We start from the raw sequence: 27,225 nt of genomic DNA, 5'->3' as shown, positions 1-27,225 counted from the left end.
ATATAGAATAATATTTGACAAACCCAACACCTATTCATGATAAAACTCAACAAGTAAAGAACTTCCTCAATCAAATACAGGATATCTGCAAAAGACCTATAGCTAACATTATACCTAATAATGAAATATTGAATTCTTCGCTTTTTAGGTCAAGAAAAGGCAAGGATGTTCACTCATGATGTCATTTCTACTCAACATTGCCCTGGAGGTCCTAGCCAGTGCAATAGCACAAGCAAAAGAAATAAAATGCATAAAGATTGGAAAGAAAGAAGTGAAACTTCTATTTGAAGATTACATGATTAAATGATGCTAAAATAACTGGATATGCCTATGAGGAAAAAATAAACTTCAATCCCTACCTTACACCATATGTGACAATAAATCTTAGATGGATATAGACCTGAATATAAAGCAATTAGCTATAAAGCTTCCAGAAGAAAACATGGTAATAGACAAGCTATGAAAAGCAATAACCATAAGAGAAAAAGCTGATCAATTAGACTTCATCAAAATGTACTACTTCTCATCAAAAAAACACCTTTAAAAAAATGAAGTAGGGAGACAGGGAGAAATCAGTCACAAAACATCCATCTGGCAAATGGACTTATATTCTGGATATGAAAGGAGCCCCTATTACTCAATGATAAAAAGACAATCCAATTTTTTTAAATGGGCAAAAGATTTGAAAAGATACTTCACAAAAGAAGATATACAGATGACCAAGAAGCACAAGAAAATATGCTCAACATCATCAGACATCAGGTAAATGCTAATTAAAATTACAATGAGATACCGCTACACACACTCCAGAATGGATAAAATTAAGAAGCATGACAACACCAAACATTGTTGGGGATGTGGAGCACCTAAAACTTCCATGATGAGAATGAAAAATGATACATCACTGTGGAGAAAAAGTCTTACAGGCTCTTAGAAAACTAAACATAAACCAACCCTAACCTGGCAATTCCAATCCTAGATATTTATTCAAGAAAAATGAAAATATACATTCACAAAAAGACTTGTATAAGAATGTTCAACTTCATGCATAATAGCCAAAAACTGGGAACAGCCCAGGTATCTGTCAATAGGAAAACAGATAAACTATTACATTCATACAGTGGGATACCACTCAGCAATCAAAAGAAACATACTACTGATACAACACATGGAAAAATCTCATTTCTCAAAAATACGAATCTTAAATGGATTAATAAAGATTTAACTTTTTTCAGTTTTAACTTCTAATACAGAAAATACCAATAGATTTAACTCACAGAGCTCTTTGGGGTCTTCAATAATTTTTAAATGTGTAAAGGGGTCATGAGACCAAAAAATTCGAGAATTTCTATTAGGTCATTGCAAAAGTAATTGAGGGTTTTGCCATTGAAAGTAATGGCAAAAACCGCAATTACTTTTGCACCAACCTAATAAAGTTGAATATGAGCATGACCTATATTCTAACAATTACACTCCTAAGTATACACAGAAACCCTTACATTTCTGTGTACCAGAAGATGCACAAGAATGTTCACAGCAGCCTTATCTGTAACAGCAAAAACCTGGAAACAACAAAATGTCCAATGATTAAAGAATGGATAAATGAATGTATTCATACAGTAGAATTCTAAACAACAGCAAAAATAAACGAATTATATCTACATCCATCAACACAGTCAATTCTCAGGAGCATGAATGATACTAATAAGCACAATTTGTGTTTAAAAAAAAAAAGCAAGCTGTGGAAGAATGTACATATAGTACAATTCCACTTATATAAAATATAAAACAAGCAAACCTAAACAGTTTATTTTTAGGAACGCAAAGTGGTAAAAGCTAGGAAATGATAAACACTAAATTAAGTATACTGGTTATCTCCAGAGGAAAAGGAAGAAGATGGGATCAGGGAAGGACACAGAGGGTGCTAAATGTTTCTTCAATGATGACTGCTCTTAACCAAAGGACTGTCCTCCTTTATCAAGGTCATAATTCTCTTCATTTGTCAACCTTTAGGTTGGACTTTCTGAACACAAAACAGCCATCTGATTGGCAAGATTAATTAGATCAACTCTAGTGATCAATGGGATTTCAGGAGACAAAGACAGATTGCCCTCATCTGCTTAAAAAAAGAAATGGGGGGGAAAAAAAGGAAAAATTGCTACTCAGAAGGTGAAATAGCTTAGAAACCATAATGTTTCATTTCAGGAAAAGTATCTTATCTAGAATCTCTCCTTATCATTTTGTATAAATGAATAAGTGAGTGAAGATCATAAAAACACAGCTTTTATAGCAGCATCAAGATTTTAACATGCATAGTTTTGGAGTTCTGACTCTAGCCAGTCCTTCTACTTGCTGTTAAAAGCTGCATGCTCTGAAAAGTTAAAGAACATATGTTAGAGCGAGAGTCTACCCTATGATGAGTCAAAGATTTTTTTTTCCAGCTTCAAAACTGAATTATTTCAACCCTGAGGTACTTACTTGCTTTCATTGGGTAAAATAACTCTTTGGAGTCTTGAGTACATTGCAGGTATAAATAAAATGATGCTTATAAAATTTTTTGAAATCTTCAGATGGGCTTATAAAAGTACTAATCTTTATTCTTTAGTCTCATCTTCTAAGAATAAAAGGCATGGTATAATATGACATACTCTGAGTTTTCACAACAGAAAATCAAAATTTCTCAAAACTCAACTTCAGACACAGTTTTCAGTTATTTATTGCTGAATAACCATCACAAACATCATGATTTTAAAACAAATTTATTATTACCTCTCATGGGAACAATATGAACAATAAAAAGTGCACAGGGTATTAATGTATATGTAAATAGCTTGTTTTGGCAAGACTGAAATGTAAGTAGGGCAAGGAAACGAAAGAAGACAAGAGTTAAAAATAAACTGGATAGCACGATGAGATACAACCACACATCCATCAGAATGACTAAAATTTGAAAGATTGACACCAAATGTTGACAAGGATGTGGATCAAATGCTCTGTGTGTAAAATGGTACAACCACTTTGGGAAAAGGTCTAGCAGTATCTAATAAAACTAAACATACACATACTCTATGACCCAATTATTCCAATCCTAAGCATTTACCTATGAGAAACGAAAATATATATCCACAAAAAGATCTGCCCAAGAATGTTTATAGCAGCTTTACTTATAATTGTCCACACCTAAAAACAGCCATGTGTCCATCAACAGGAAAATGGGTTAATAAACTGGTATATTCATACAGTGAAATCCTACCACATAGCAATATGGATGAATCTCAAAAACATGCTGAACAAAAGAAGCCTTACCCGAAATAGTAAATACTAGACAAGTCCATTTCTATGCAGTTCTAGAACAGGCAAACCTAATCTATGGTAGGGGAAAAAAAAAATCAGAACAGTGGTTGTGCTGGAAAGAAGGGGTAAGATGGAGGTGGGGATTAACAGAGAAGGGGCATGAGGGAACTTTCCTGGCTGATGGTAAAGTTCCACATCTTGATAGAGGTTGTTACATACGTGTATGCATTTCTCAAAATCCAGCAAAAATAACTTAAGATTTGTGTATTACAGGCTGGGCGTGGTGGCTCATGCCTGTAATCCCAGCACTTTGGGAGGCTGAGGTGGGTGGATCACCTGAGGTCAGGAGTTCAAGACCATCCTGGCCAATATGGTGAAACCATGTCTCTACAAAAAAATGAAAAAATTAACTGGGTGTGGTGGCACGTGCCTGTAATCCCCTGTCTCTACTAATAATACAAAAATTAGCCGGGTGTGGTGGTGCTCTCCTATAATCCCAGCTACTTGGGAAGCTGAGGCAGGAGAATCGTTTGAACCTGGGACGGGGAGGTTGCAGTGAGCTGAGATCATGCCACTGCACTCCAGCCTCAACAACACAGCGAGACTCCATCTCAAAAAAAAACCAAAAAAACAACAAAAACTGTGTATTACATTGAATGTAAATTTTACATCAAAAGAAAAAAAAACAAGGAATTAAACTTTAATGATATGCTTTAGTATTTAGAGGAAAGCAAACAGATGTCTGCAGTTTACTTCGAAATGTATCAAAAAATAAAATGAACTGATGGATGGAGAAAGGAATGGAAAAATGAATCGGTATGTGATAAAAACAAGTGTAATAAAATGTTAATGGTAGAATCGAGATAGTGGGTGAATGGATATTCACTGAAGAATTCTTCCAACTTTGTTGTATGCATAAAAATTTCATCTTAAAAAAATGAAATGTTGGCCGGGCGCGGTGGCTCACGCCTTTACGTAATCCCAGCACTTTGGGAGGCTGAGGTGGACGGATCACGAGGTAAGGAGATCGAGACCAGCCTGGCCAACATAGTGAAACCCCATCTCTACTAAAAATACGAAAATTAGCCCGGTGTAGTGGCGTGCACCTGTAATCCCAGCTACTAGGGAGGCTGAGGCACAAGAATCGCTTGAACCCAGGAGGTGGAGGTTGCACTGAACCAAGATCTCACCACTGCACTCCAGCCTGGCAACAGAGTGAGATTCCATCTCAAAAAAAAAAAAAAAAAAAAAAAGAAGTGCTTTTCATGCCATGTTAGAATTTGGTCTTTATGCTTTAGTCAATAGAAAGTCCTCAAAGGGAAACAGAAAAAGCACCTAATTCTCTAAGAAGTAATCAGTCAAGATTTAAAGAGATATCCACTGACTCAGAGAATGCAGTTACAAATGACAAACGACAAGCCAACAGCATGTGCAAAAGCATCAGGTTAAGGATATGTGACATATAGATAATCTAATTGAACCTCCCACAGAAAACATCTAAAAATCCTGAATTTAAAAACAAATCAAAGAAGAAAGAAGGGAGGGAGAAAAGGAGAAATGGAAAGTCCACCAAAGTAAGGAATCAAGTAGACCTCCCAAAATAAAGCTTTAACTGCCCCCGTCCCCACCTCCCACACCCTAGAAACTCAGGCAGGAGCTGATGCTGCAAACTTAAGGCAGAATTTCTTATCCTGGAAACCTTAGCTTTTGCACTTAATGCCTTTTAAATGATTGGATGAGGCCATTCATGTTATTGAGGGTAATCTCCTTTACCTAAAGTCAACTGATTACAGATATTAACCACATTTACTAAATACCATCATAGCAACACCAAGATAAGTGTTTGACTAAATAAGTGGATATTATAGCCTAGCCGAGTTCACAAATAAAACTAATCACCACAGGTAAGGAAGCCACAACTGTTATAAAGCATGGGTTAGTTTTGCTTTTTTTTTTTTTAACTTATTTTTATTAGATTCCAATTCAACTCATCTTTATTAAGTATCTAATATTTGCCAGGTACTTCACAGTGTGTTTTCACATGCATCCTGCCATTTAAATCTCATAACCATTCTTTCTATCAGTTTTTGTAAAATGAGAAAAATGATATTTGATAAGGCTAAGTGATTTGCCCAAAGTCACAGGCTCAACAGAGTGAAGTCCAGATAGGAATCTTGATTCTGATTCCAAGTCCAATGGCCAGCTGTTCCATTATACCATGTACTTTCCCCAAAATAAAATATCTAGGACTTTCATGCAACCATAAAATGCTTTTACTGTCCCTTTTGGATCTATCATTTTGCTGGGTCTTAAAATGTTTCTTCATGCCTTTACTTCTTTTGAATGTTCTGCACTACCTAAAACTCTCCAGGTGAGTTTTTTCCCATTATTGGAAACAGCTGGCAAAGGAACAAAGGTAGATTCTAAAAACTGAAAAAACAACTTAAAATCTTAACCTGAAATAAGAATGGAGTGGACAGGACTTTCATTTAAATGTTTACTATACTATGTATTCTATCTCAGTGATGTTCCCCAAATTACTGTTTGAGGAATTGTACTGTCCTTATTTACACACACACACACCACAATTACTGTTCCACTTAAAAAAAAAATCAATCATTTCTTCCAAAATGTGCTACCAAATGACAATTCTTCCCAGTTAATACCTTTGAAGACTTGAGCAAATACTAAGATTAGACTTCCAAATGTACTTAGCCTTCAAGTACCTACTAAGCTCTAGCTGCTAACTACAGACTTGAGAATAAAAGGTGATTTCATTTAAGCTTGGGAAAGGTACTAAGAGAAAATAAGGATGAAAATTGTTTCTGAAATAAAAAAGTTCAACTTAACTCATTACCCAGAATGATCCTTTTCAAGCTTTCCTTCATATACAGGTTATCAGCCTACTGTTACTGTGCAGGGTAATCAACACCTAACTTGGTTTGCAAAGTTAGAAACCCAGGTTCCAGTACCAGCCCTGTGATCCTTAACAAACTGCTTATCCTTTTGAACTTACTTTCCTTACATACAAACAGAGATAACACTGAGAAAAGATATAAAAATACTTTGTGGATGTTAAAGCCTTGTTTCTCCAAGTGTAGTCTCCAGACCAGCAGCACTGGAATCACCTGATAGCTTTTAAGAAATGCAGACTCAGCCAGGCGTGGTGGCTTATGCCCGTAATCCCAACACTTTGGGAGGATCGCTTGAGGCCAGGAGTTCGAGACCAGCCTGGGCAACATAGCGAGATTCCCTGCATCTCTACAAAAAATAAAATAAAAAAATCACCAGGTATGGTGGCAGACACTTGTAGTGCTAGCTATTCGGGAGTCTGAGGCAGGAGGATCCCTTGAATCCAGGAGTTTGAGGTTACAGTAAGCTATGATCATGCCACTGAACTTCAGCCTGGGCAACAGCATGAGACCCTGTCTCAAAAAAAAAAAAAAAAAAAAAAAAAGAAAAAAGAAAGAAAGAAAAGAAAAAGAAAAAAAGGAATGCAGACTCTAAGGCCACATTCCATATCTACTAAACCAGAATATGTTTTTACAAGATTCTCAGGTAATCCACATACACATTAAAGTCTGAGGCCCATTGTTGTAAAGCACTTCATAGATGTTAGGTATCTTCACCATAATAAAACAGTTCATTAGAAACTTTTTGTTTGGAGAAGTCCTGTGATATGGTAACCCATTAACAATATGACATCAACAATAATGACATCATCCTCCTCAGCTCCATCATTTTCCAGACTGAGAAACTACTAAACATGGATTCTGATCTAGGCTTCACCACTAATTTTCAATGTAATCTTAGGCAGACCACTTCTTAAGGTCTTTTTCCTTATTTGTAAAATGAGAACATTAGATCACCAGTTCCCAACATAAAGTCCCTGGACTCACTGGGGTCTAAAAAAGTGGTAAGGGAGGAAGGCAGGGTAGTGTGGTAGTTAAGTGCATAGTTTTGGGATTAAATGGCTGCTTCAAGACTGGGTGTGGTGGCTCACGCCTGTAATCCCAGCACTTTGAGAGCCCAAGGCAGGCAGATCACCTGAGGTCCGGAGTTCGAGACAAGCCTGGCCAACATGGTGAAACCCTGTCTCTACTAAAAATATAAAAATTAGCGGGGGTGGTGGCACATGCCTGTAATCTCAGCTACTTGGGAGGCTGAGGCAGGAGAATCATCTGAACCCAGGAGGCAGAGGTTGCAGTGAGCCAAGATGGTGCCACTGCACTCCAGCCTCCGCGACAGAGCAAGACTCAGTCTCAAAAAAAAAAGTTCAGCCTATGCCAGGGTTTGGGGGGTAAAGTTGGGGGATGAATGGGGGTGGTGGGTGGGGAGAGGGGTCAGATATGCCTCATTACACTCTTTGGAGTTCAGGCACACAATTGACCAGCATTAAAAAATAGAGATCCTAAGACTGACAGAACAGACTTTTTGTAGCAACAAGATACCAAATTCCAACCTGACTCTAACATACCATCACATGATAAATAGCAAGGCCCTGAAACAAATCAAAGTACTTTACCCAAAATATATTTTTTGACATAATTTGAAATGGCCCTGCAAAGCTGTCTCTTGTAGAGGAAATTTACATTCTATAGAGAATTCCCTTCCCTTTCCAGCTCGTTTTCTGATCCTGAAGAGAGTAGCTGAGAGTCTAGCATCTTTTAGAGGTCTGAATAGGAAACATTTGCCATCTATTGCCTCTAAGGGCAGCCATCAATGAGACTTCATCTACATAATAAGAACCTTGGTCTCTAAAAACCCTTATCTTAACCCAGATACTGACTGCTATTGATTCCAGGGATTTAAATAATAACTTAACTCTTTCAACCAATTGCCAATCAGAAAATCTTTAAATCCACCTATGACCTGTAAGCTGTAGCCCCCTACTCACCACTTCAAGTTGTCCCACCTTTCTAGACTGAACCAATGTATACCTTACATGTACTGATTGACATCTAATGTCTCCCTAAAACATAAAACCAAGCTGTAACCCAACCACCTTAGGCACATGTTCTCAGGACTTCATTAGGCTCTGTCACAGGTTGTGATCCTTAACCTTGGCAAAATAAACTTGTAAATTGACTGAAACCTTTCTCAGATACTTTTTGCTTTACACTATATACTTAAAACAGATGCATTTTATTGTAAGTAAATTATACCTCAAAAAGCTAATTGCAAAAGTAAAACAGGAAGAGAGAGAGTAAGAATGCACTCTGGAAGTCAGAGAGCATGAGTTTAAATCTTCGCTTTGCCACTTGCAAAGTGGAAAACTTTAGACAAATTATTTAATCCCTCTCTGCCCTAAAATTTCCAGATCTTTAAAACAGGACTACAGAACCTAAGTTAAGAGTCGTTGTAAGGATTGTAATAAGAGTTATTATCAGGTAATACACTCATAGAACTTTGTACATTAAACCCCATAAATGTTAGCTATTATTATTTCTACTGGCTATTTTTAATATTTCAAAAATCACATTTATCCACAAGAAGACTGTAATGAAAATATTATGCTGTTTTGTTTTATATCAATGCATTAAACTAATTAGTGGCTGTATCTCATATAATCATTACAGCATGGTAATAGTATCTAGAACTTATCTGATTGGGTTACATGTACCTTTGATTAATTAAAACAGGGATAAAGTACATTAACAATTGTAACTTATGTAGGAGTAATAATAAATTAAAATTTATGTAAGAGTGACAATAAATTCATGGCACCCATGAAAGAAATGTTTTAAAAGGTTTCTTTATAATGAAAAGGTTAAAATAGCTACTCTGCTACCACATCGTCCAGCAGTTCCACCTTTAGGGTCTTGAAGAGATATTTGTACACCCATGTTCACAGAAGCATTATTCACAATAGCCAAGTAGAAGCAACCCAAGTGTACACTGACAGAAGAATGAATAAAAAATGTGGCCCGAGCATGGTGGCTCACACCTGTAATCCCAGCACCTTGGCAGGCTGAGGTGGGAGGATCACTTGAGCCCAGGAGTTTGAGACCAGCCTGGGCAACATTGTGAGACCTCATCTCTACAAAAATAAAAAAAATAGACAGGTGTGGTGGCATGCATCTGTGGTCCCATCTACTTGGAAGGCTGAGACGGTGGGAGGATCACTTGAGCCCAGGAGGTCGAGACCAGCCTGGGCAACATAGTGAGACCTCATCTCTACAGAAAATAAAAAAATTAGTCAGGTGTGGTGGCACACATCTGTGGTCCCACCTACTTGGAAGGCTGAGTTGGGAGGATCACTTGAGCCCAGGAGGTTGAGACCAGCCTGGGCAACATAGTAAGATCTCATCTCTACGGAAAATAAAAAAAGTAGCCAGGTGTGGTGGCCCGCATCTGTGGTCCCATCTACTTGGAAGGCTGAGGTGGGAGGATCACTTAAGCCCAGGAGGTCGAGGCTACAGTCAGCCATGATCACGCCACTGCACTCCAGCCTAAGCAACAGAATGAGACCCTTTCTCAAAAAACAGAAAATGTGGCAAATACATATAATAAAATATTATACAGCCTTGAAAAGGAAGGAAATTCTGATTGCTATAACATGGATGAACCTTGAGGACATTACACTAAGTGAAATAAAACACTCACAAAAAGACAAGTACTGTATGGTTCTACTTATATGAGGTACTTAGAGTAGTCAAATTTATAGAGACAGAAAGTAGAAAGGTGGTTGCCAGTGACTAGAAGGAGGAGGAAACGGGGAGTTGTTTAATGGATACAGAGTTTTAGTTTTGTAAGATGAAGAGTTCTGGAAATTGATTGCCCAACAGTGTGAATGTACTTAACACTATTGACTACTGAACTGTATGTACATTTAAAATGGTTAAGAAGATAAATTTTATGTTACATGTATTTTTCCATAATTAAAAATAAATAAATAGCTGGTATGGCAGCTCTTGCAGCACTAACGCTATAAAACCTTTATGAACCTATCTATGTTTTAAGTTTGTAATAAGCGATCATAGCACCTAAAACAATTAACTGGCAGTCTGACTTGGATGCTGTCTGCATATATCAACTCAAACTGTGTTTTTCCTCTGTTCTCACAACCCAACAATCATCACAGAAGACTTCTGTGACCAAGTGTGTGTGGGGAAACCCAATCAGTTCTATAGCAATCAGTTCTACAGCAGACACCAGCTGGGTGTCCTCCAATTCAATTCCAACATTATCCACTTCGAGATAGTGTCAGCTCCTACAGGTTGAGGGCTCAGTCCCCAGAACTGCCCCCTTCCTTCAGACATCTGTCCCAAGTCCGGGGCTGGGGCTAGTGCAGCTTACAGAACCCAGGTAAACAGGTTTATTAGTTTATTACAAAGGATATTTCAAAGTTTACAAATAAACAGCCAGAAGAAGAGATACACAGGGGCAGGTTTGGAAGGGTCCTGAGCACAGGAGGTTCTGTCCCCATAGATTTGGAGCGCAGCACCATCCTACTATGTGGATGAGTTCTTGTTCACCTTCCTGTCAGTCTCCACGTGTTCAGCTATCCAGAAGTTCTCCAAACCCTGTCCTCTTGAACCTTTTATGGAGACTTCACTGGATAGGCATGATTGAAGCATGAACAACCATGTTGAAATATGATTGGACAAAAAAGGTATAGTCTAATATTAATAGACTGAATGGGGAAACCCAGCAAAGCCTGTCTGTTCAGATTCCTCTTGGCTTCTCTCTGCAGCATTCCTTCCTCCAGGGTATGAGGCAGGACTCTCTTTGTAATGAGGGTCTTGTGACCCACAGTCAGATTAGAGTCCTGCCTTGGGTAGGTGAAAGAAGGGCAGGGGAAGACCAGAGAGATAGAGATTCTGTTTCCTAAGGCCTGTTTTGAGGCCTACAGTGCCCCAACATTATAATAAAAGACTCTAAAAAGGGATATGAGAGTTATGAGCCAGGAACCATGGGCTACACACACACACACACACACACACACACACACACACACACACACACAGAGATATTAAAACTAAACTCTTTTGTACACTCAATTTGTCCTTTCATTTGGCCTTAATTCTTCAGTTGACTTATGAACTTTTGAGTTATAATTTGGAGGCAGTGCTGCTTGCCTGTCAATAACCTTCAGAGAAAGGAGCATCTTCCTTCATATGACAGGGATGTCACCTCTGCCAGCCCAGAGTCCCAAGACCAAAAAAGAAGCCTGACGTGTGCTCACTAACTTGAGGTTGCTCTTCAGGGAGGATGGTAGGAAGGAACCTGAGAAAAGGAAAAGAAAAGAAATATAGCAAAGGGCTACAAGCAGTCAAATGCCTTTCATGGCATACCTGTATGGCAGAGATAGCTGATTAAAGCCCCTTTTGTCTTGTGCTGCAGCAGCAAGGAAAAAAAAGACCTTGTTCCCCCATCTAAGTGAATCCCATAGTAAAGGTATAGAGACTGAGGGCTGCCCTACTTTCCTTCTGCCCACTTCCTATGAATAGGATGGGGAGAGAGGCAGCAAACCTATGAGAAGGAACAATACCTAGCTTGAACCATTCTCACTCATGGACAAAAGGATATGGCAAGATGATCATACAACATCACAACAGCCATTCTTCCCATCCATGAAAGTCATACCAACCAGGTTACCTCCTCAGACTGAGGTAAGCCCTATAAAAACCATAATTGGGAATTTTCATGTATTTTTTAGCTTTCTTTTGTTTATTTATTTTTATTTTTTAGCTTTCTGATAAATAAACCCTTCATCATAATATGTCAATTCTTGGACATTCCATGATCAAATACATTTTCGGGAATGCATTTCACCTGAAAGAAACAAATGTGCCTGTTTATACTTGTCTGTTCATACTCCTGCTGCCCTCTCAGCTACTTTTTTTTTTTTTTTGAGACAGAGTCTCACTCTGTCACCAAGGCTGGAGTGCAGTGGCACAATGTCAGCTCTCTGCAACCTCTGCCTCCAGGGTTCAAGTGATTCTCCTGCCTCAGCCTCCCAAGCAGCTGGGACTACAGGCACATACCACCACACCTGGCAAATTTTTGTATTTTTAGTAGAGACGGTGTCTCATCATGTTGGCCAGGCTGGTCTCCAACTCGTGACCTCAAGTGATCTGTCTGCCTTGGCCTCCCAAAGTGCTGGGATTACAGGCATGAGCCACCATGCCTGGCCCTCTCAGCTACTTTGAACAGAGAAGCTGTCTTCAAATGGTTTTATAGCCTTAGTCAGTGACAAAATAGGTACTCAGTAAATATCTGCTGAATAAATAAAACATTTTGAATGACTTTTAACCAGGTAATTCTTTTCTGAACACTCATATTCACAGCAGCATTATTCACAATAGCCAAGAGGTAGAAGTAACCCAAGTTTACGCTGTCAGAAAAATGAATAAAGAAAATAAGGCCTGGGCATGATGGCTCACATCATGAAGCTGTAGGTAAATCTTATTCCCCTCCATTTCCCTTTATGTAATATTTCTTCCATTAAACCAACAGCACCTGAAACTCCACTTCGTATAGATAGTATGTCTTGGTAGAAAGAGTTGTGAGACCTAAATTTGAATACCATTTCTGCCTCTTAATAGCTGTATGATGCTGAGCTGCTTATTTAACTAACTTCTCCAAGACTCAGTGTCCTTCTCTTTACAATGAGGTAACAACATCTAACGTTCCTTGATAGGAATGTTCTGAGGATTAGAAATACAGTCTTCACTTTGCAGGGTTCCAATATCCTCAAATTTCAGTTATCATAGTTTAGTTAAATAACACCAATTACCCAATGACACAATTCAAATTTCAGTTACCACTGTATACTAATTGTGAGTAGCTGAATATAGTACAAACTTCACTGCTACATCTTAAGTCCACAAATCACTATACAAATAACAGAAGTACATCACCATCAGTGACCAACCAGGTCACTTCTTTCAATGTCTGTTGGTGATCAGTCACAGTGAACCTGGTACCAGTTATTCAGTTCATGTACAGAAAGCAAAGCATGTAGTTGAGTTGCCTCCTTGTCTCCTGGTGATAAACTTATGTGCCATGTTACAAAATTGAGTAACAGAAGGAGAGAATTGGCCAAGAATGATGAAAGGGTAGCAGAGAAATAAAAATGTATAATGTTGGAAGTGAAATTCCAATCAAACATAAACATAATTATAGAAGAAATAGCTGACCATAAGAATGCTGATGCTACTGCCATTCAAGGGACTCTAAATATGTAGTCTGAGGGGCTGGGTGCAGTGGCTCACACCTATAATTCCAGCACTTTGGGAGGCTGAGGTGGGCAGATCACTTGAGGCCAGGAGTTCAAGACCATCCTGGCCAACATGGTGAAACCCCATCTCTACCAAAAAAAAAAAAAAACAACAAAAATTAGCCAGGTATGGTGGTGCGTGCCTCCCAGCTACTTGGGAGCCTGAGCTGGGAGGATTGCTTGAGCCCAGGAGGCACAGGTTGCAGTAAGCCAAGATCACGCCGCTGCACTCCAGCCTGGGCGACAGAATGAGACTTTGTCTCAAAAAAGAAAAAAAAAAAAAAAAAAAAAAAGATGCTGGGCAAGGTGGCTCACACCTGTAATCCCAGCACTTTGGGAGGCCAAGGCAGGTGAATCACTGCAGGTCAGGCGTTTGAGACCAGCCTGGCCAACATGGTGAAACCCCGTCTCTACTACAAATACAAAAATTAGCTGGGCATGGTGGTGCACTCCTGTAATCCCAGTTATGTGGGTGGCTGAGGCACGAGAATTGCTTGAACCCAGGAGCTGGAGGTTGCAGTGAGCCAAGATTGCGCCACTGCACTCCAGCCTGGGTGACAGAGCGAGATTCCGTCTGGAAAAAAAAAAAATGCAATCTGAGGAATTCAGAGAAAGAGAAGGCAAACTTATCAACATAAATGCATAAAGTAGTTGTGGTGAAAAGGATAAAGATGTCCCAGGAGAAATTATGCTAACAAAAAAAACTTTGCATTAAAGGAACTCTTGGAGAGATTTCACAATCTTAAAAGTGCAAAGGATAAATTTTGGAAGCTGATACAAATTAGAAAAGAATTCATGAAGGGATAGTACTCATCCCGGCTGGGCATGGTGGCTCATGCCTATATTCTCAACACTTTGGGAGGCTGAGGTGGGAGGACTGCTTGAGCTCAGGAGTTTGAGACCAGCTTGGGCAACATGGCAAAACCCTGTCTCTACTAAAAATCCAAAAAAAAAAAAAAAAAATTAGCTGGGCATGGTGGCACACACCTGTAGTCCCAGCTATGGGGTACTGAGGTGGCAGGATCACTTGAGCCTGGGAGGTCGAGGCTGCAGTGAGCTGTGATTGTGCCACTGCACTCCAGCCTAAGCAACAGAGGGAGACCTTGTCTCAGGAAAAATCCAAAAACCTGTTGGCCCTCATTAGTGTAGCTGTAGCTGGCTAAAAAAAAAAAAAAAAAAAAAAAAAAAAAAAAAAAAAAAATTAATTTAAAAGAAAAAAGACAACTGGGCATGGAAGTTCACACCTGTAATCCCAGCACTTTGGGAGGCTGAAGAAGGTGGATCACTTGAGGTCAGGAGTTCGAGACCAGCCTGGCCAAAATGGTGAAACCCCGTCTCCACTAAAAATACAAAAATTAGCCAGGCGTGGTGGCATGCGCCTGTAATCCCAGCTACTTGGGAGGCTGAGGCAGGAGAACTGCTTGAACCCAGGGGGTGGAGGTTGCAGTGAGCCGAGATCGCGACACTGCATTCCAGCCTAGGCAACAGAGCGAGACTCTACCTCAAAAAAAAAAAAAAATACTCATTCCATATTATGAGTTATGTGACAAAAAGGCAAGCACTGTTTTAATTACTCTTGATAAGTGATTTTTATAAACAAAATAGTTTATTTCTCAATGTTTTTAATGTTTTAAAGTATACTAAATAAATATGCTTACTTTTTTCATTTCCCTACATATTCATAACCAACAGTAAGAGAGTTTACAATGTTTGACAGAAAGTTTTAAAGATCACAGAACAATCATAACTTTTCCCATTGATTATTAACATAGTGTTACCTGGTTTTAACTTGCACAGTCATTTGTGTGGTCCCACACTATGATGCAAAGCAAGGACTGCCTGTACCTCTAACTTCTGGCAGGTCAAGGGGCTTATTATTTCACAATGAGAGACCTTTTCCTCTGGTCTTTACAATATGCTCAAACAAAAGGAATTTAAACTGATCTTGGCTGATGCTAGGAAGACAGTTTTCGGGTGCTGAAAGTGACTGAGAACTACTGCCATATCTGAATATGCAATTCCCCAAACACTTCATTATTCCCTAAAATACATATATTCTAATGCTGAAAGATAGCTGAAAGAAGGTTGAGTAAACTGAATAGTTGTTCAATTTGTCCTGTGTGATAGCATAGTATTTCATATCTGTCTTCCTTTCTTGAATATAGGGGCAAAACAATGAATGTGTGATAGAAGTAATGATGGAGAGGTAACATGGATAGTAGCTTTAGAGTCAGACTTCAATGTGAACACTATCTCTACATCACTTACTGTAATCTTAGGTAAATTATTTCTTAGAACTTCAATGTCCTTATCTTTGAAATGGGGATAATAATACCTTCTTTTTGAAATTACTATAAAGATCAAAAGAGATAAGATATATGAAGTGCTTAGCAAAGTGTAGTACAAGTGACCACTTAGACAATAGCTATTATTACATTATCTTTAATATTACCATCAATACTATTGTTAATGTAAATACTATCATGATGTTAATATTGCACTTGCTTTAAACACATATTTTAAACATATTATTATTAATCAGCATATTTTTCAAAGATCAAATTATCTTAGTCCAAGATATATTACTGTAGATACTCATGACTTGCTATGGTAAGATGACTTGACCTCAACTTCCTCCAGATGATTTTCTCCCAAGGTGCATGCGCAAAGGGCTGCAAACATTCACTCATCCTCTTCTTGCAACCCCTCTGATTCCTATGTCAAAACCCTCCCTGCAGTCTGCTCAGAGTTTCCTCTTCTGAGCACATTGAGAACAAATGTCATTTCCCATTTCTCAGAGCTATCTGCCAGAACACAGTATCTTGCTCTCTCATAGTCCACATGACTTACCGCCAGTTTTCTCTCTTTGCATTTTTTATATTTTTTTTGTAGAAATAGGGTCTAACTCTTGCCCAGGCTGGAGTGCAGTGGCATAATTACAGCTCACAGCAACCTTGAACTCCTGGGCTCAAGTGATCTTCCCACCTCAGTCTCCTAAGTAGCTGGGACTACAGGCACAAACCACCATGCATATCTAATTTTTTTAATTTTTTATGGAGACAGGGTCTCACTATGTTGCCCAGGCTGGACTCAAACTCCTGGCCTCAAGCAGTCCTCCTGCCTTGGCCTCCCAAAGTGCTGGGATTACAGGCATGGGCCACGATGCCCAGCCCAGTTTTTTCTTTTGATTTGAATCCAAAACCTTGGTTCTAAACTAAGAGTCATTATTACCTACATAGACCCATAAAGCTGCAACCAAGGCCAGCCCCTTTTCTCTATTAAATAATTTTTTCCTTCGAAAATATTGAGTTCATTGAACAATGTCTGATTTAACACTTTCAGTGACAGAAAGTCCTCTGTCCCCCAAGTCAACCTTTCCCATATCATTGGTGAGAAGGTTTTTCCTTACATCAAAGCAAACTTTTCCCCATTACAGTTAGTTTCTGCCCATAGGCCCTAATTCCAGATTCCAAATAAATTAAAAAAAATTATTCTATATGATAGCCCATCCAATATTTGAAGACTCTTGAATTCCTCTTTTCCATGTTACACATTTCCAGTGCAGAGTGCATGGTTTTACGTCTCTTTCCTCGTGGTCATGGTTCTCTGGACCAGGCATGGGCTTGCCAAAGTGATCTAACAACAAACTGGTAAAGCGCTTCCTTTGCCAACATGTGGGTTCCCAAGTAATTGCATTACAAATGATCCCTTTGCCCATATTTCTCCATGATTATGTAAAAATTATTAATTTAATAGTTGAAGAAAAGTGACTCTTAGCCTAAATCATGGTCATAAGAGAATGGTACTAAAGTCCTGAAAACTGCAAAAAGTGTTTTTTTTTTTTTTGAAACTTAGCCAATTACCAGAACAGAATAAAGTGGGACCATTTGTCATGATATGCTTGCCTCTTTCCTACAAAGCCATGCACAGATGCCTGAGAGCAGGACTCAACAATGAGAAGGTTAGCTAAGAAGAGTTTCACTTCACGTCCTGAGAAGTAGATCCAACTAAAAGAAGGCAGTAATCATTAGCCAAAGGATAGTCTTTGCACTTTGCCAGAAGCAGGTACCTAAAAGAAGGATCAAATATTGTGCTCTCAAAACCTGATTAAATGATAGAAAAAGAAGTGGCAGATTTCTCCCAGCTTGGCAGGAAAAATCGTCTAGGAAAACAGACAGACACCCACATAGGCACACAGAACAAGCCCAACCTGACCAGCAGTGCCTGACAGAGCAGCCGCTAAAGAAGAATTCTTAAATCCTCAGAAGGTGCAGTCGGTGGAAGTAGTGTCCTCAGATGACCCCTAACTCCTAGATAGTTGGATAGGACAGAATGGAGCAGGGACTTGGTCCTCTGTGCTCTTGGAAGCCTGGCAGGGGCAGAAGGTACAGACTAGGTGCAAGATGCCTTCGACTCCTGGTGCAAGATGACAGTTGAATAATCATACTCAGAGAGCAGATGACGTCTGGTACTTGAAGACATCCTGGGGGATAGGGGTGGGATGGTTCAGATCTCAGACTAGTGAAACTGTTCCCTGGAGGTGAGCAAGGAGGTCTAATATTCCAGTGAAAAGGGAAGGGAAAGACGGTAGAATTCTCACGGACTGGGGGAAAGACGAAGCTAGGAACTGTCCCCTTCTGGTGGTGGCAACAGCAGAGCAGGTGTCCTGGGCCCTCATTCCAAGGGGCAGGGTCCTCCACTCTCCCAGCCTGGCCCCACTCGGCTCTCGGGCAGGAATTCCCATTCCCAACCCGGCTCTTCAGGCTTTCCCCCTTAGGTCCAGCAGGGGCTCCCCACTTCCCACTGCTCTTCTGCCCCCCCCAATCCTCAGGCCCCCTTCCTCCCTCCCAGACCCCGGCACTCCTCCCTCTACACACTGGACTCCCGGCCCGCTCCTCTCAGCCTCCCGCTGGCCCAGGGCGCCGCATTCCAGCTCCCGGGGCCAGGCCTGGCACCTCCCTTCGCGGCCAGGTTCGCCCTTTGCCTTCCTCACACGGCGTCTCCTCAGCCCGGTGCCCTCTCGCCCCCACTCCCCTCCTCAGGCCACACTCACAGAACTCGGCGATGTACCAGGTCACGGAGTAGTTCTCCTCGCACCAGTCCAGCGTGGAGGTCGTGGGGCCCCAGTAGCCCTCTCGGTCCGCGGCCGGAGCCATCACGCCGCCGCCGCCGCCGCCGCCCAGGCGCTCCGCTCACTGTGCCGGGTTAGGCTGGCGACCAGGCCGGCTCCGGCCCAGCCCGCGCGCTCGCTCGCGCCCCGCCCGGCCCTGCCTCCCCGAGGGGCGGGGCCTGGCGCCGCTACTGACACTGCCCTGACGGTGGCCCCGCCCACCGGCGCCGCTGGGCCGCGGGGCCGGGCCAGGCCCGACCTGGTGTAAGGCCCACTCGGAGGGCGCCGGCTGGCCCCGCCCCTCTTCACACTTGGGCGGGGCAGGGGCGTGATCCAGGAAGGAGCCGGGGGCCTGGGCTTCCTGGCCGGTGCAGACACGCCAATGGCCGTAGGTTGGGGGTTCCTGACATCCCAGAGGCTATATTCTGTCAGGATGTGCCAGAGCCTCTATTTGTGTGCGTGTGGTTTGATTTAATCGGGGCGGGGGTGGGATGAATACTTCTATCAAGCCCTTGCTTGATTAAACCTGTGCGGCGAAGCGCCTCTATGTCTTCCATTGAGCCACAGGCCTCAAATGGAGCCCCAAAACAGAGTACCCCCAACCAATCCCCGTGATTCTCAGGAAATAAACCGTGATTTTCTGATAAAGGTGTAAGTGTCTCTTCGGTACAAAGGGAAAGGGTGAACAACCCAGGACCGAAAAAAAAAAAGTAGGTTCTGAGATCCTAAAAAAAAAAAGAATGCTGCTAGCTAGAGCACTAAAGCAAAGTTTCCCTGCTTCGTTTGGGCCTCCAAGCACAGAGGTTTCCACGTTCTAACTATAATTGTGCCCTGCTCTTCAGGCAACCAACAGCCTACCCCTACTTCCAACTTCAAAAGTCTAATACTCCCAGCCCCCGTCTGGGAGTATCGTAGACGGCAAAACCCCGTGTCTACGAAAAATACAAAAATTAGCTGGGCGCGGTGGCTCAGACGTGTGGTCCCAGCTACTTGAGAAGCTGAGGTGGGAGGATCACTTGAGCCCCCGCGGTGGAGATTGCATGCAGTGAGCTGAGACTGTGCCAATCCAGCCTGGGAGAACAGAGCGAGACCCTGTCTCTAAATAAATAAATAAATAAATAAATAAATAAATAAATAAAAAGTCTAGTACTCCACAGGTCTGCCAGACAGCTCTTCCTAAAACAGATGCAACCACCCTTGCCCCTAGTGTTCAGCTACACCAAACTCAAACTTTCCCCTCTCCTAGAATGCGCTGGGTCACCTGCCTTTGCTCCCACAGTTCAACTGGGACAGCCTAACTCTCTTCTCCGTTTGACCAACTCCCCACTCTTCTTTTAAAATCCAGCTCCCTGAAGCCATCCCAGATGTTTACACCCTAGAGCTTCCTTGCCCTTTGTTCACATCCTACTGTGCTACATCCTGATCAGAGACCTTGCTTTCCATTCTTTATGGTCTTAGTATTAGGACTCTGCCTGAATACACAGTAAGAAATGAAGAGTAAAAATGAAGGATGATACAACTGCTATTTTCTAAATAAATAAGTCAGATGTGGTGCAAGTCAAAGGTAAAAGAGAGGACAAGGAGAGATGAAGAGCCCACAGCCTTTCTACAAAATAACCATAGCCAATTAGCAGGAAATAGATGCAGAACTTTTATTTGCTAGGTGCAAAACCCAGGGAAGCAGTGTATCTTTTTTTTTTTTTTTTTTTTTTTGAGACAGTCTTGCTCTGTCGCCAGGCTGGAATGCAGTGGCATGATCTCGGCTCACCGCACCTTCCGCCTCCTGGGTTTAAGCGATTCTCCTGTCTCAGCCTCCAGAGTAGCTGGGACTACAGGTGTGCACCACCACGCCCAGCTAATTTTTGTATTTTTAGTAGAGACAGGGTTTCACCATGTTGGCCAGGCTGGCCTCGATCTCTTGACCTGGTGATTCACCCGCCTCGGCCTCCCAAAGTGCTGGGATTACAGGCGTGAGCCATCGCGCCCGGCCGGAAGCAGTGTATTTTAATAGGAATAGTAGCCTCTCTGAAATTTTTCTTTTTTGAGACAGAATCTCGATCTGTCGCCCAGGCTGGAGTGCAGTTGTGCCATCTTGGCTCGCTGCAACTTCTGCCTTCTGGGAATCGTGCCTCAGTACCCCCTCATCCCCATAGCTGGGATTACAGGAGGCTGCCACCACACCTGGCTAATTTTTGTATTTTTAATAGAGACAAGATTTCACCATGTTGGCCAGGTCAGTCTTGAACTCCTGACCTTGAGTGATCCACCCTCCTTGGCCTCCGAAAGTCCTGGGATTACAGGCCTGAGTTACACCCTACCTGGCCTGAAATTTTTATTTTGAATGTCATTGAGCTTCTACTATATACCAGGCCCTGTTTGGCTGCCTGGGTGCTAGGACCACACAGAGGTAAACATGAAAGATCCAAGAAGGCCGTCTCCAGAGAGATAAAAGCCATTGAGGTGTGGGGAAACATCTATTTCTAGTCATTTTATCTCATATTCTAAAACTTCCGTTTTGTTTATGTGTTTATGTAATAATCATGAGCATATATAATTTATAAATGAATGAAATATTTATATATTTGTATGCTCAAAATGAATATGCAAAAACTCATACTCAAAAGTGATTTGCCGATGAGGTGTGCAATCAGAACAGTGCAGAGACCACAACAATAGAGTATGATCATTCTTAGCTAGGAGTAAAAAAAAAATTAGGGTGTTGTGTAACCCCCTATGTGAAAATAACCCCTGACCCAGCCAAGTGACTCAAGGCAGGATGAGGCCTTGGCTGAGTCAATACTCTGCACAATGTTCATCAATAGTGAAAAACGAAATCTACCATGACCAGGACGGATTTTAGGAGAGAGAAATTCCCCCATCCAAGAGAAAAGGTGCATTGCAGAAGTTTCACTCAGAAAACACAAAATGAATTTCACAGCTCCTTCAGCAATATCTACCTTCCTTTTTCTTTTTTTCTAAAAAATTTCCCCCCTTGAGCATAAAAGCAATGCCTGGAAATGTAAGGGACCCAGACTAGTCAAAACTATCTCAAAAAAGAAGAACAAAGCTGGAGGACTTATACTTCCTGATTTCAACACTTACTGTAAAACTATAGTAATGAAGACAGTGCAGTACTGGCCTGAAGATAGACATGTAGATCAAAGGAATAGAATTGAGAGTCCAGCAATAAACCCTTACATTTATGGTCAATTGATTTTTAACAAGGATGCCAAGACAATTCAATAGGGGATGAATAGTCTTTCAACAAATGGTGCTGGGACAACTGGATATCCACATGCAAAAGAATGAAATTAGAATGCTTCCTGTTACAATAAACAAAATTCAACTCAAAATAGATCATAGACCTAAATGTAAGAGCCAAAACTATAAAATTATTAGAAGTTTACATAAAATAAATATTTGTAACCTTGAGTAGGCAATGGTTTCTTATATAAAACACCAAAAACACAAGCGACAAAAGGAAAAATAGATAAATTGGACTTCATCAAAATTAAAAACTCCTTTGCTGAAAATGATACCATCAAGAAAGTGAAAAGACAACCCACAGAATGAAAGAAATTATTTGCAAATCATATATCTTATATGAGACTTGTGTCCAGAATATATAAAGAACTTGTAATTCAATAATTAGAAGACAAATAACTTCCAATAACCCTATTAAAGAATGAGTAAAGGATCTGAATAGACATTTCTCCAAGGAAGATATACAAATGATCAATAAAAACATGAAAAGATGTTCAACATAGCCGGGCGCTGTGGCTCAAGCCTGTAATCCCAGCACTTTGGGAGGCCGAGGCAGGCGGATCATGAGGTCAGGAGATCGAGACCATCCTGGCTAACACAGTGAAACCCCGTCTCTACTAAAAACACAAAAAATTCGCCGGGCGTGGTGGTGGGCACCTGTAGTCCCAGCTACTCGGGAGGCTGAGGCAGGAGAATGGCGTGAACCCAGGAGGCGGAGCTTGCAGTGAGCCGAGATTGCACTGCTGCACTCCAGCCTGGGCGACAGAGCAAGACTACGTCACAAAAAAAAAAAAAAAGAAAAAGAAAAAGAAAAGATGTTCAACATAATTAGCCATTAGAAAAATGCAAATCAAAACCACAGTGAGATGCCGCTTCAGACAACCTAGGATGGCTATAATCAAAAAGACAAATAACAACAAATGTTGGCAAGCATGTGGAGAAAGTGGAACCCTCAAACATCGCTGGTATGTAAAATGGTGCAGCAGCTTTGAGAACTTTTTCAGTTCCTCAGAATGCTAAATGGAGTTATCATATGACCTAAGCAGTTTTACTCCTAGGTATATACCAAGAGAATTAAAAACACATATCCACCAAAAACTTGTACAAGAATGATCATAGCAGTATTATTCACAGTAGCCAAAAAGTGGAAACACACCAAATGTCCATCAACTGATGAATAGATTAATAAGTGTGATATACCCATTCAATGAAATATTATTCTGCAATAAAAAGAAATGAAATGAAATACTGGTGCATGCTACAACATGGATGAACCTTGAAAATTTTATGCCATATCAAAGAAGCCAGACACCAAGGGGCACATATTGTGATTCCATTTATAATATATGGAACATGTAGAATAGGCAAATCTGAAGAGATAGAAAGTAAATCAGTGGTTGTCTAAGGCTGAGAAAGGGAGCAGGAACGGGAGGTGACTGTTAATGGGAATAGGGTAAGTTTGGGGGATGATGAAAGTGTTCTAAAATTAGATTGTGGTGATAGTTACACAACTCTGTGAACATGCCAAAAAAAAAAAAAAAAAACCCACTGAAGTGTATACTTTAAATGGCCAATATGTATGGTGTGTAAATTACATCTTAAAACTTTTTATTTTATTTTATTTTATTTTATTTTATTTTATTTTATTTTGAGATGGAGTTTTATTCTTTTTGCTGAGGCTGGAGTGCAATGGTATGATCTCGGCTCACTGCAACCTCTGCTTTCTGGGTTTAAGTGATTCTCCGCTTCAGCCTCCTGAGTAGCTGAGATTACAGGTGTGCACCACCACGCCTGGCTAATTTTGTATTTTTAGCAGAGACCAGGTTTCACCATGTAGGCCAGGCTGGTCTTGAACTCCTGACCTCAGGTGATCTGCCCACTTCAGCCTCCCAAAGTGCTGAGATTGCAGGCATAAGCCATTGCACCCGGCCAAAACTTTTGTTTAAAGCAATACATTCTTAAGTTGAAAAATTTAGAAAATACCAAAAAAAAAAAAGTATAAAAAATCACTTACAATCCCACCAACTAGCAATGTCCATTGTCAAAACTTAAGTACATTTTCTTCCATTATTTTATCTAATGATTTGTTTACATGATGGAGCTATTTTTGTCTTTATATTTCATATTCTTTCATAAGCATTTCTCATGCTATTAAAAATACTCATAAATATCACTTTAATAGTTACATTAGGGAGGGTGCAGTGGATCATGCCTATAATCCCAGCACTTTGGGAGGCCAAACTGGGAGGATCTCTTGAGCTCAAGAGTTCAACACCAGCCTGGGCAACATAGCCAAACCCTGCCTCTACAAAAAATTTTAAAAATTAGCTGGGTGTGTTGGTGTGTGCCTGTAGTCCCAGCTACTCAGAAGGCTGGGACGAGAGGGTGCCTGAGCCCAGGAGTTTGAAGTTACAGTGACATATTATGCACCACTCCACTCCAGCCTGGGCAACAGTGAGACCCTGTTTCTAAAAAAAAAAAAAAGAAGTTACATCATATCCAATTTTATAAATAAATCACAATTTACTTAATTATGATATATTACTATTCCCTTACTACTGGGTATTTAGGTTATTTCCAATGCCAATATTTATTTTCGACTAACAACCCAAATTTTGAAAGCTTTCAACTAGATTCCTACTGAAAATTCTTTTTATCAGTTTTCAATATGACAAAAGAAATCCAAGCTATAATTAATTTTTCCATATGAGATATGTTGAACCATTTCACAACTGCAAAGGAAAATTTGAAACCACAAAAACCAAATGTGTAGGCTCACCACAGAATAAGTGATCTTAAGATCTACAAGTTACCTCTTGTCCTCTTTTACAGCTCAGTGCATTCATGGCAGCCCCTTAACACTGCCTAGCTATCTCTCTGTGGGAGACATGGAGTGTCACCAAAAGACAACAGACCTCAACCTGGGGACAGAACCCTAGCCTTTCTGGGAAGGCTCCCCTGACCCCCAGACAGGGTTGAAGAGCCTCCTGTGTTCTCCTGCAGATCCTTGGTTTCCCTCTGCCATACTCCTCTCGCTTTTGGTAATAGGCTGTTTGGGAGTTGGCCTTCCAGACCCTGTCCCACTCTATCTCTGTATCTTCATCTGGACCTGACACAGGACTGGCTCTCAGGAGATACTTATAGAACAATATAACAATAGTGTTTATCGAACATTTACCATGGGCTAGACCCTGTTCTGAGTTTTATGTATAAATATATAAACTCAGTAAAATCTTACAGCAATCCTATGAGGTAGACACTGTTCCTTTTCTCATTTCACAGTTAGGGACATTAAAGTACAAACAGGTTAAGTTACTTGCCCAAATATATATAACTAGTTCATAGCAGAGCAAGGATTTGAATCTAGCAGGCTGGCATTAGAGCACAGGTGCTTAATAGCTACATTAAGAAAAATTGCTAATGGATTTGTGAAATCTTGATAATGAAGCCTACTCAGAGGATTTTACAGGGATCTAGAGAGCACTCATGAGGGTAAGTGCCATTAGGATAGAAATCATATGTCACCACTGTATGCCTAACACACAACTTGCTGCAGATTACATTGTCCATAAATACACAGTGAATGTGTATATATATATATACATATATATAAAAAGGCAAGGATAAGAAAAGGCACAAGAGAACACGAGTTTTTAAAATGTTATTACATTTATTATTTACTTTCTCTGTTTAATATAACCAGTAATATATGTTCTTTATGGAAAATTTAAAAATACAGATGGAAAAAAGAATTTTATTATGAATATATAATATACTAAAATAATATCTATAACTTATGTAAGTTATTCAGAAAAATAATGAAATGAATCTTGACATAGCCATCAACCAGTTTAAGAGATGGACCGTAGCCAATTACTTGAACCCCTGTGTATCCTTCTTCAGTCTCATCACTTTCCTTTCTCCATAAGCAACCACCCTCCTGAATTTTGTTTTTATCATTCCTTTACTTTTCTGTATATTTTATTATATAAATGTATCCCTGAACATATATTTTGCATGTTTTTGAGCTTGATATAAGTAGACTCGCATGGAATGTATTATTTGGAGACTTGCTCTTTTTTTATCAAAATACTATACTTTTAAGATTCATCCACGTTGTCGCATAAGGCTTTAGTTTATTTATTTTTACTCTTATTTTTATTTTTGTAGAGATGGGGTCTCGCTCTGTCCCCCAGGCTAGAGTGCAGTGGCACATTATAACTCACTGTAACCTTGAACTCCTGGCGCAAGGGATCCTCTCGCCTCAGTCTCCTGAGGAGCTAGGACTACAGGCGCATCATCATGCCTCACTAGTTTTTATTTTTTAATTTTTTTGTAGAGACAGGGTCTGGCTATGTTGCCCAGGGTGGTCTCAAACTTCTGGCCTCAAGTGATCCACCTCAGCCTCCAGAGTGTTGGGATTACAGGTGTGAACCACTACGCTTGGTCAAGTTTTACTCTTTTATGGCCTTCTTTCGTATCACAATACCACAATGTATTTATCAATTCTCCTAAGATGAATATGAAGTTGTTTTTCACCTTTGCTATTATAACCACTGCTATCCTGATGTTTATTTTTACATACCTTCTGACACACGTACAAGCATATTACCTTTAGCATGTTACCTATGAATGAACGTTTGCACATTTTCAAATTAGTAGATAATGCAAAGGTTGTATCAATTTACATTTTCACAATTAAATTATATTTCACACTGAAAATATATTTATTCAAAAAAAATCCACAATGAAAAAATATATAAAGAATCACCTGAGGCTGGGCACAGTGGCTGATTCCTGTAATCTCTGTGCTTTGGGAGGCAAAGGTGAGACAATTGCTTGAGGCCAGGAGTTCAAAATCAGCCTGGGCAACATAGTAAAACCCCACCTCTACAAAACAATTAAAAATCAGTCAGGTGTGGTGGCACAGGCTTATAGTTCTAGCTGCTTGAGAGAATGAGGTGGGAGGACATCTTGAGACTGGGTGTTCGAGGCTGCAATGAGCTATAATCACACGACTGCACTCCAGCCTGGGCAACAGAGCAAGAGCAAGATCCTGTCAAAAAGAAAGAAAGAGAGAAAGAAAAAGAGAGAGAGAGAGAGAAAAAGAGAAAGAAAGAAAGAGAGAAAGAGGAAGCAGCTCTTTCAAAGAGCAGTGGCTCATGCTTGTAATCTCAGCACTTCGGGAGGCCGAGGCGGGTGGACCACCTGAGGTCAGGAGTTCAAGACCAGCCTGGCAAACATGGTGAAACCCCATCTCTACTAAAAATACAAAAATTAGCCAGGCTTGGTGGTGGGCTCCTGTAATCCCAGCTACTCGGGAGGCTGAGGC

At 40.5% G+C, this 27,225-nt stretch overlaps 1 protein-coding gene across 4 annotated transcripts in view; it reads right to left on the bottom strand.

The window, feature by feature from the left end:
• The window catches only part of ACER3 (alkaline ceramidase 3), a 161,692-nt gene extending 142,893 nt beyond the window's left edge, over positions 1-18,799 (bottom strand). The window contains exon 1 of one of the 4 annotated variants that reach the window (XM_001175032.8): positions 18,573-18,799. In XM_001175032.8, the coding sequence (XP_001175032.1) occupies positions 18,573-18,675 (103 nt within the window). In that variant the 5' untranslated portion in view covers positions 18,676-18,799. The remainder of the gene's footprint in view (positions 1-18,572) is intronic. The other 3 variants (XM_063783252.1, XM_063783253.1, XM_016921661.4) reach the window with 3 other exon arrangements.
• Positions 18,800-27,225: the final 8,426 nt, after the last annotated feature.

This window comes from Pan troglodytes, chromosome 9 (assembly GCF_028858775.2).
Source record: "Pan troglodytes isolate AG18354 chromosome 9, NHGRI_mPanTro3-v2.0_pri, whole genome shotgun sequence".
NCBI lineage: Eukaryota > Metazoa > Chordata > Mammalia > Primates > Hominidae > Pan > Pan troglodytes.
The sequence above is the reverse complement of the archived record's forward strand: the minus strand, read 5'-3'. Positions and strand labels throughout refer to the sequence as shown.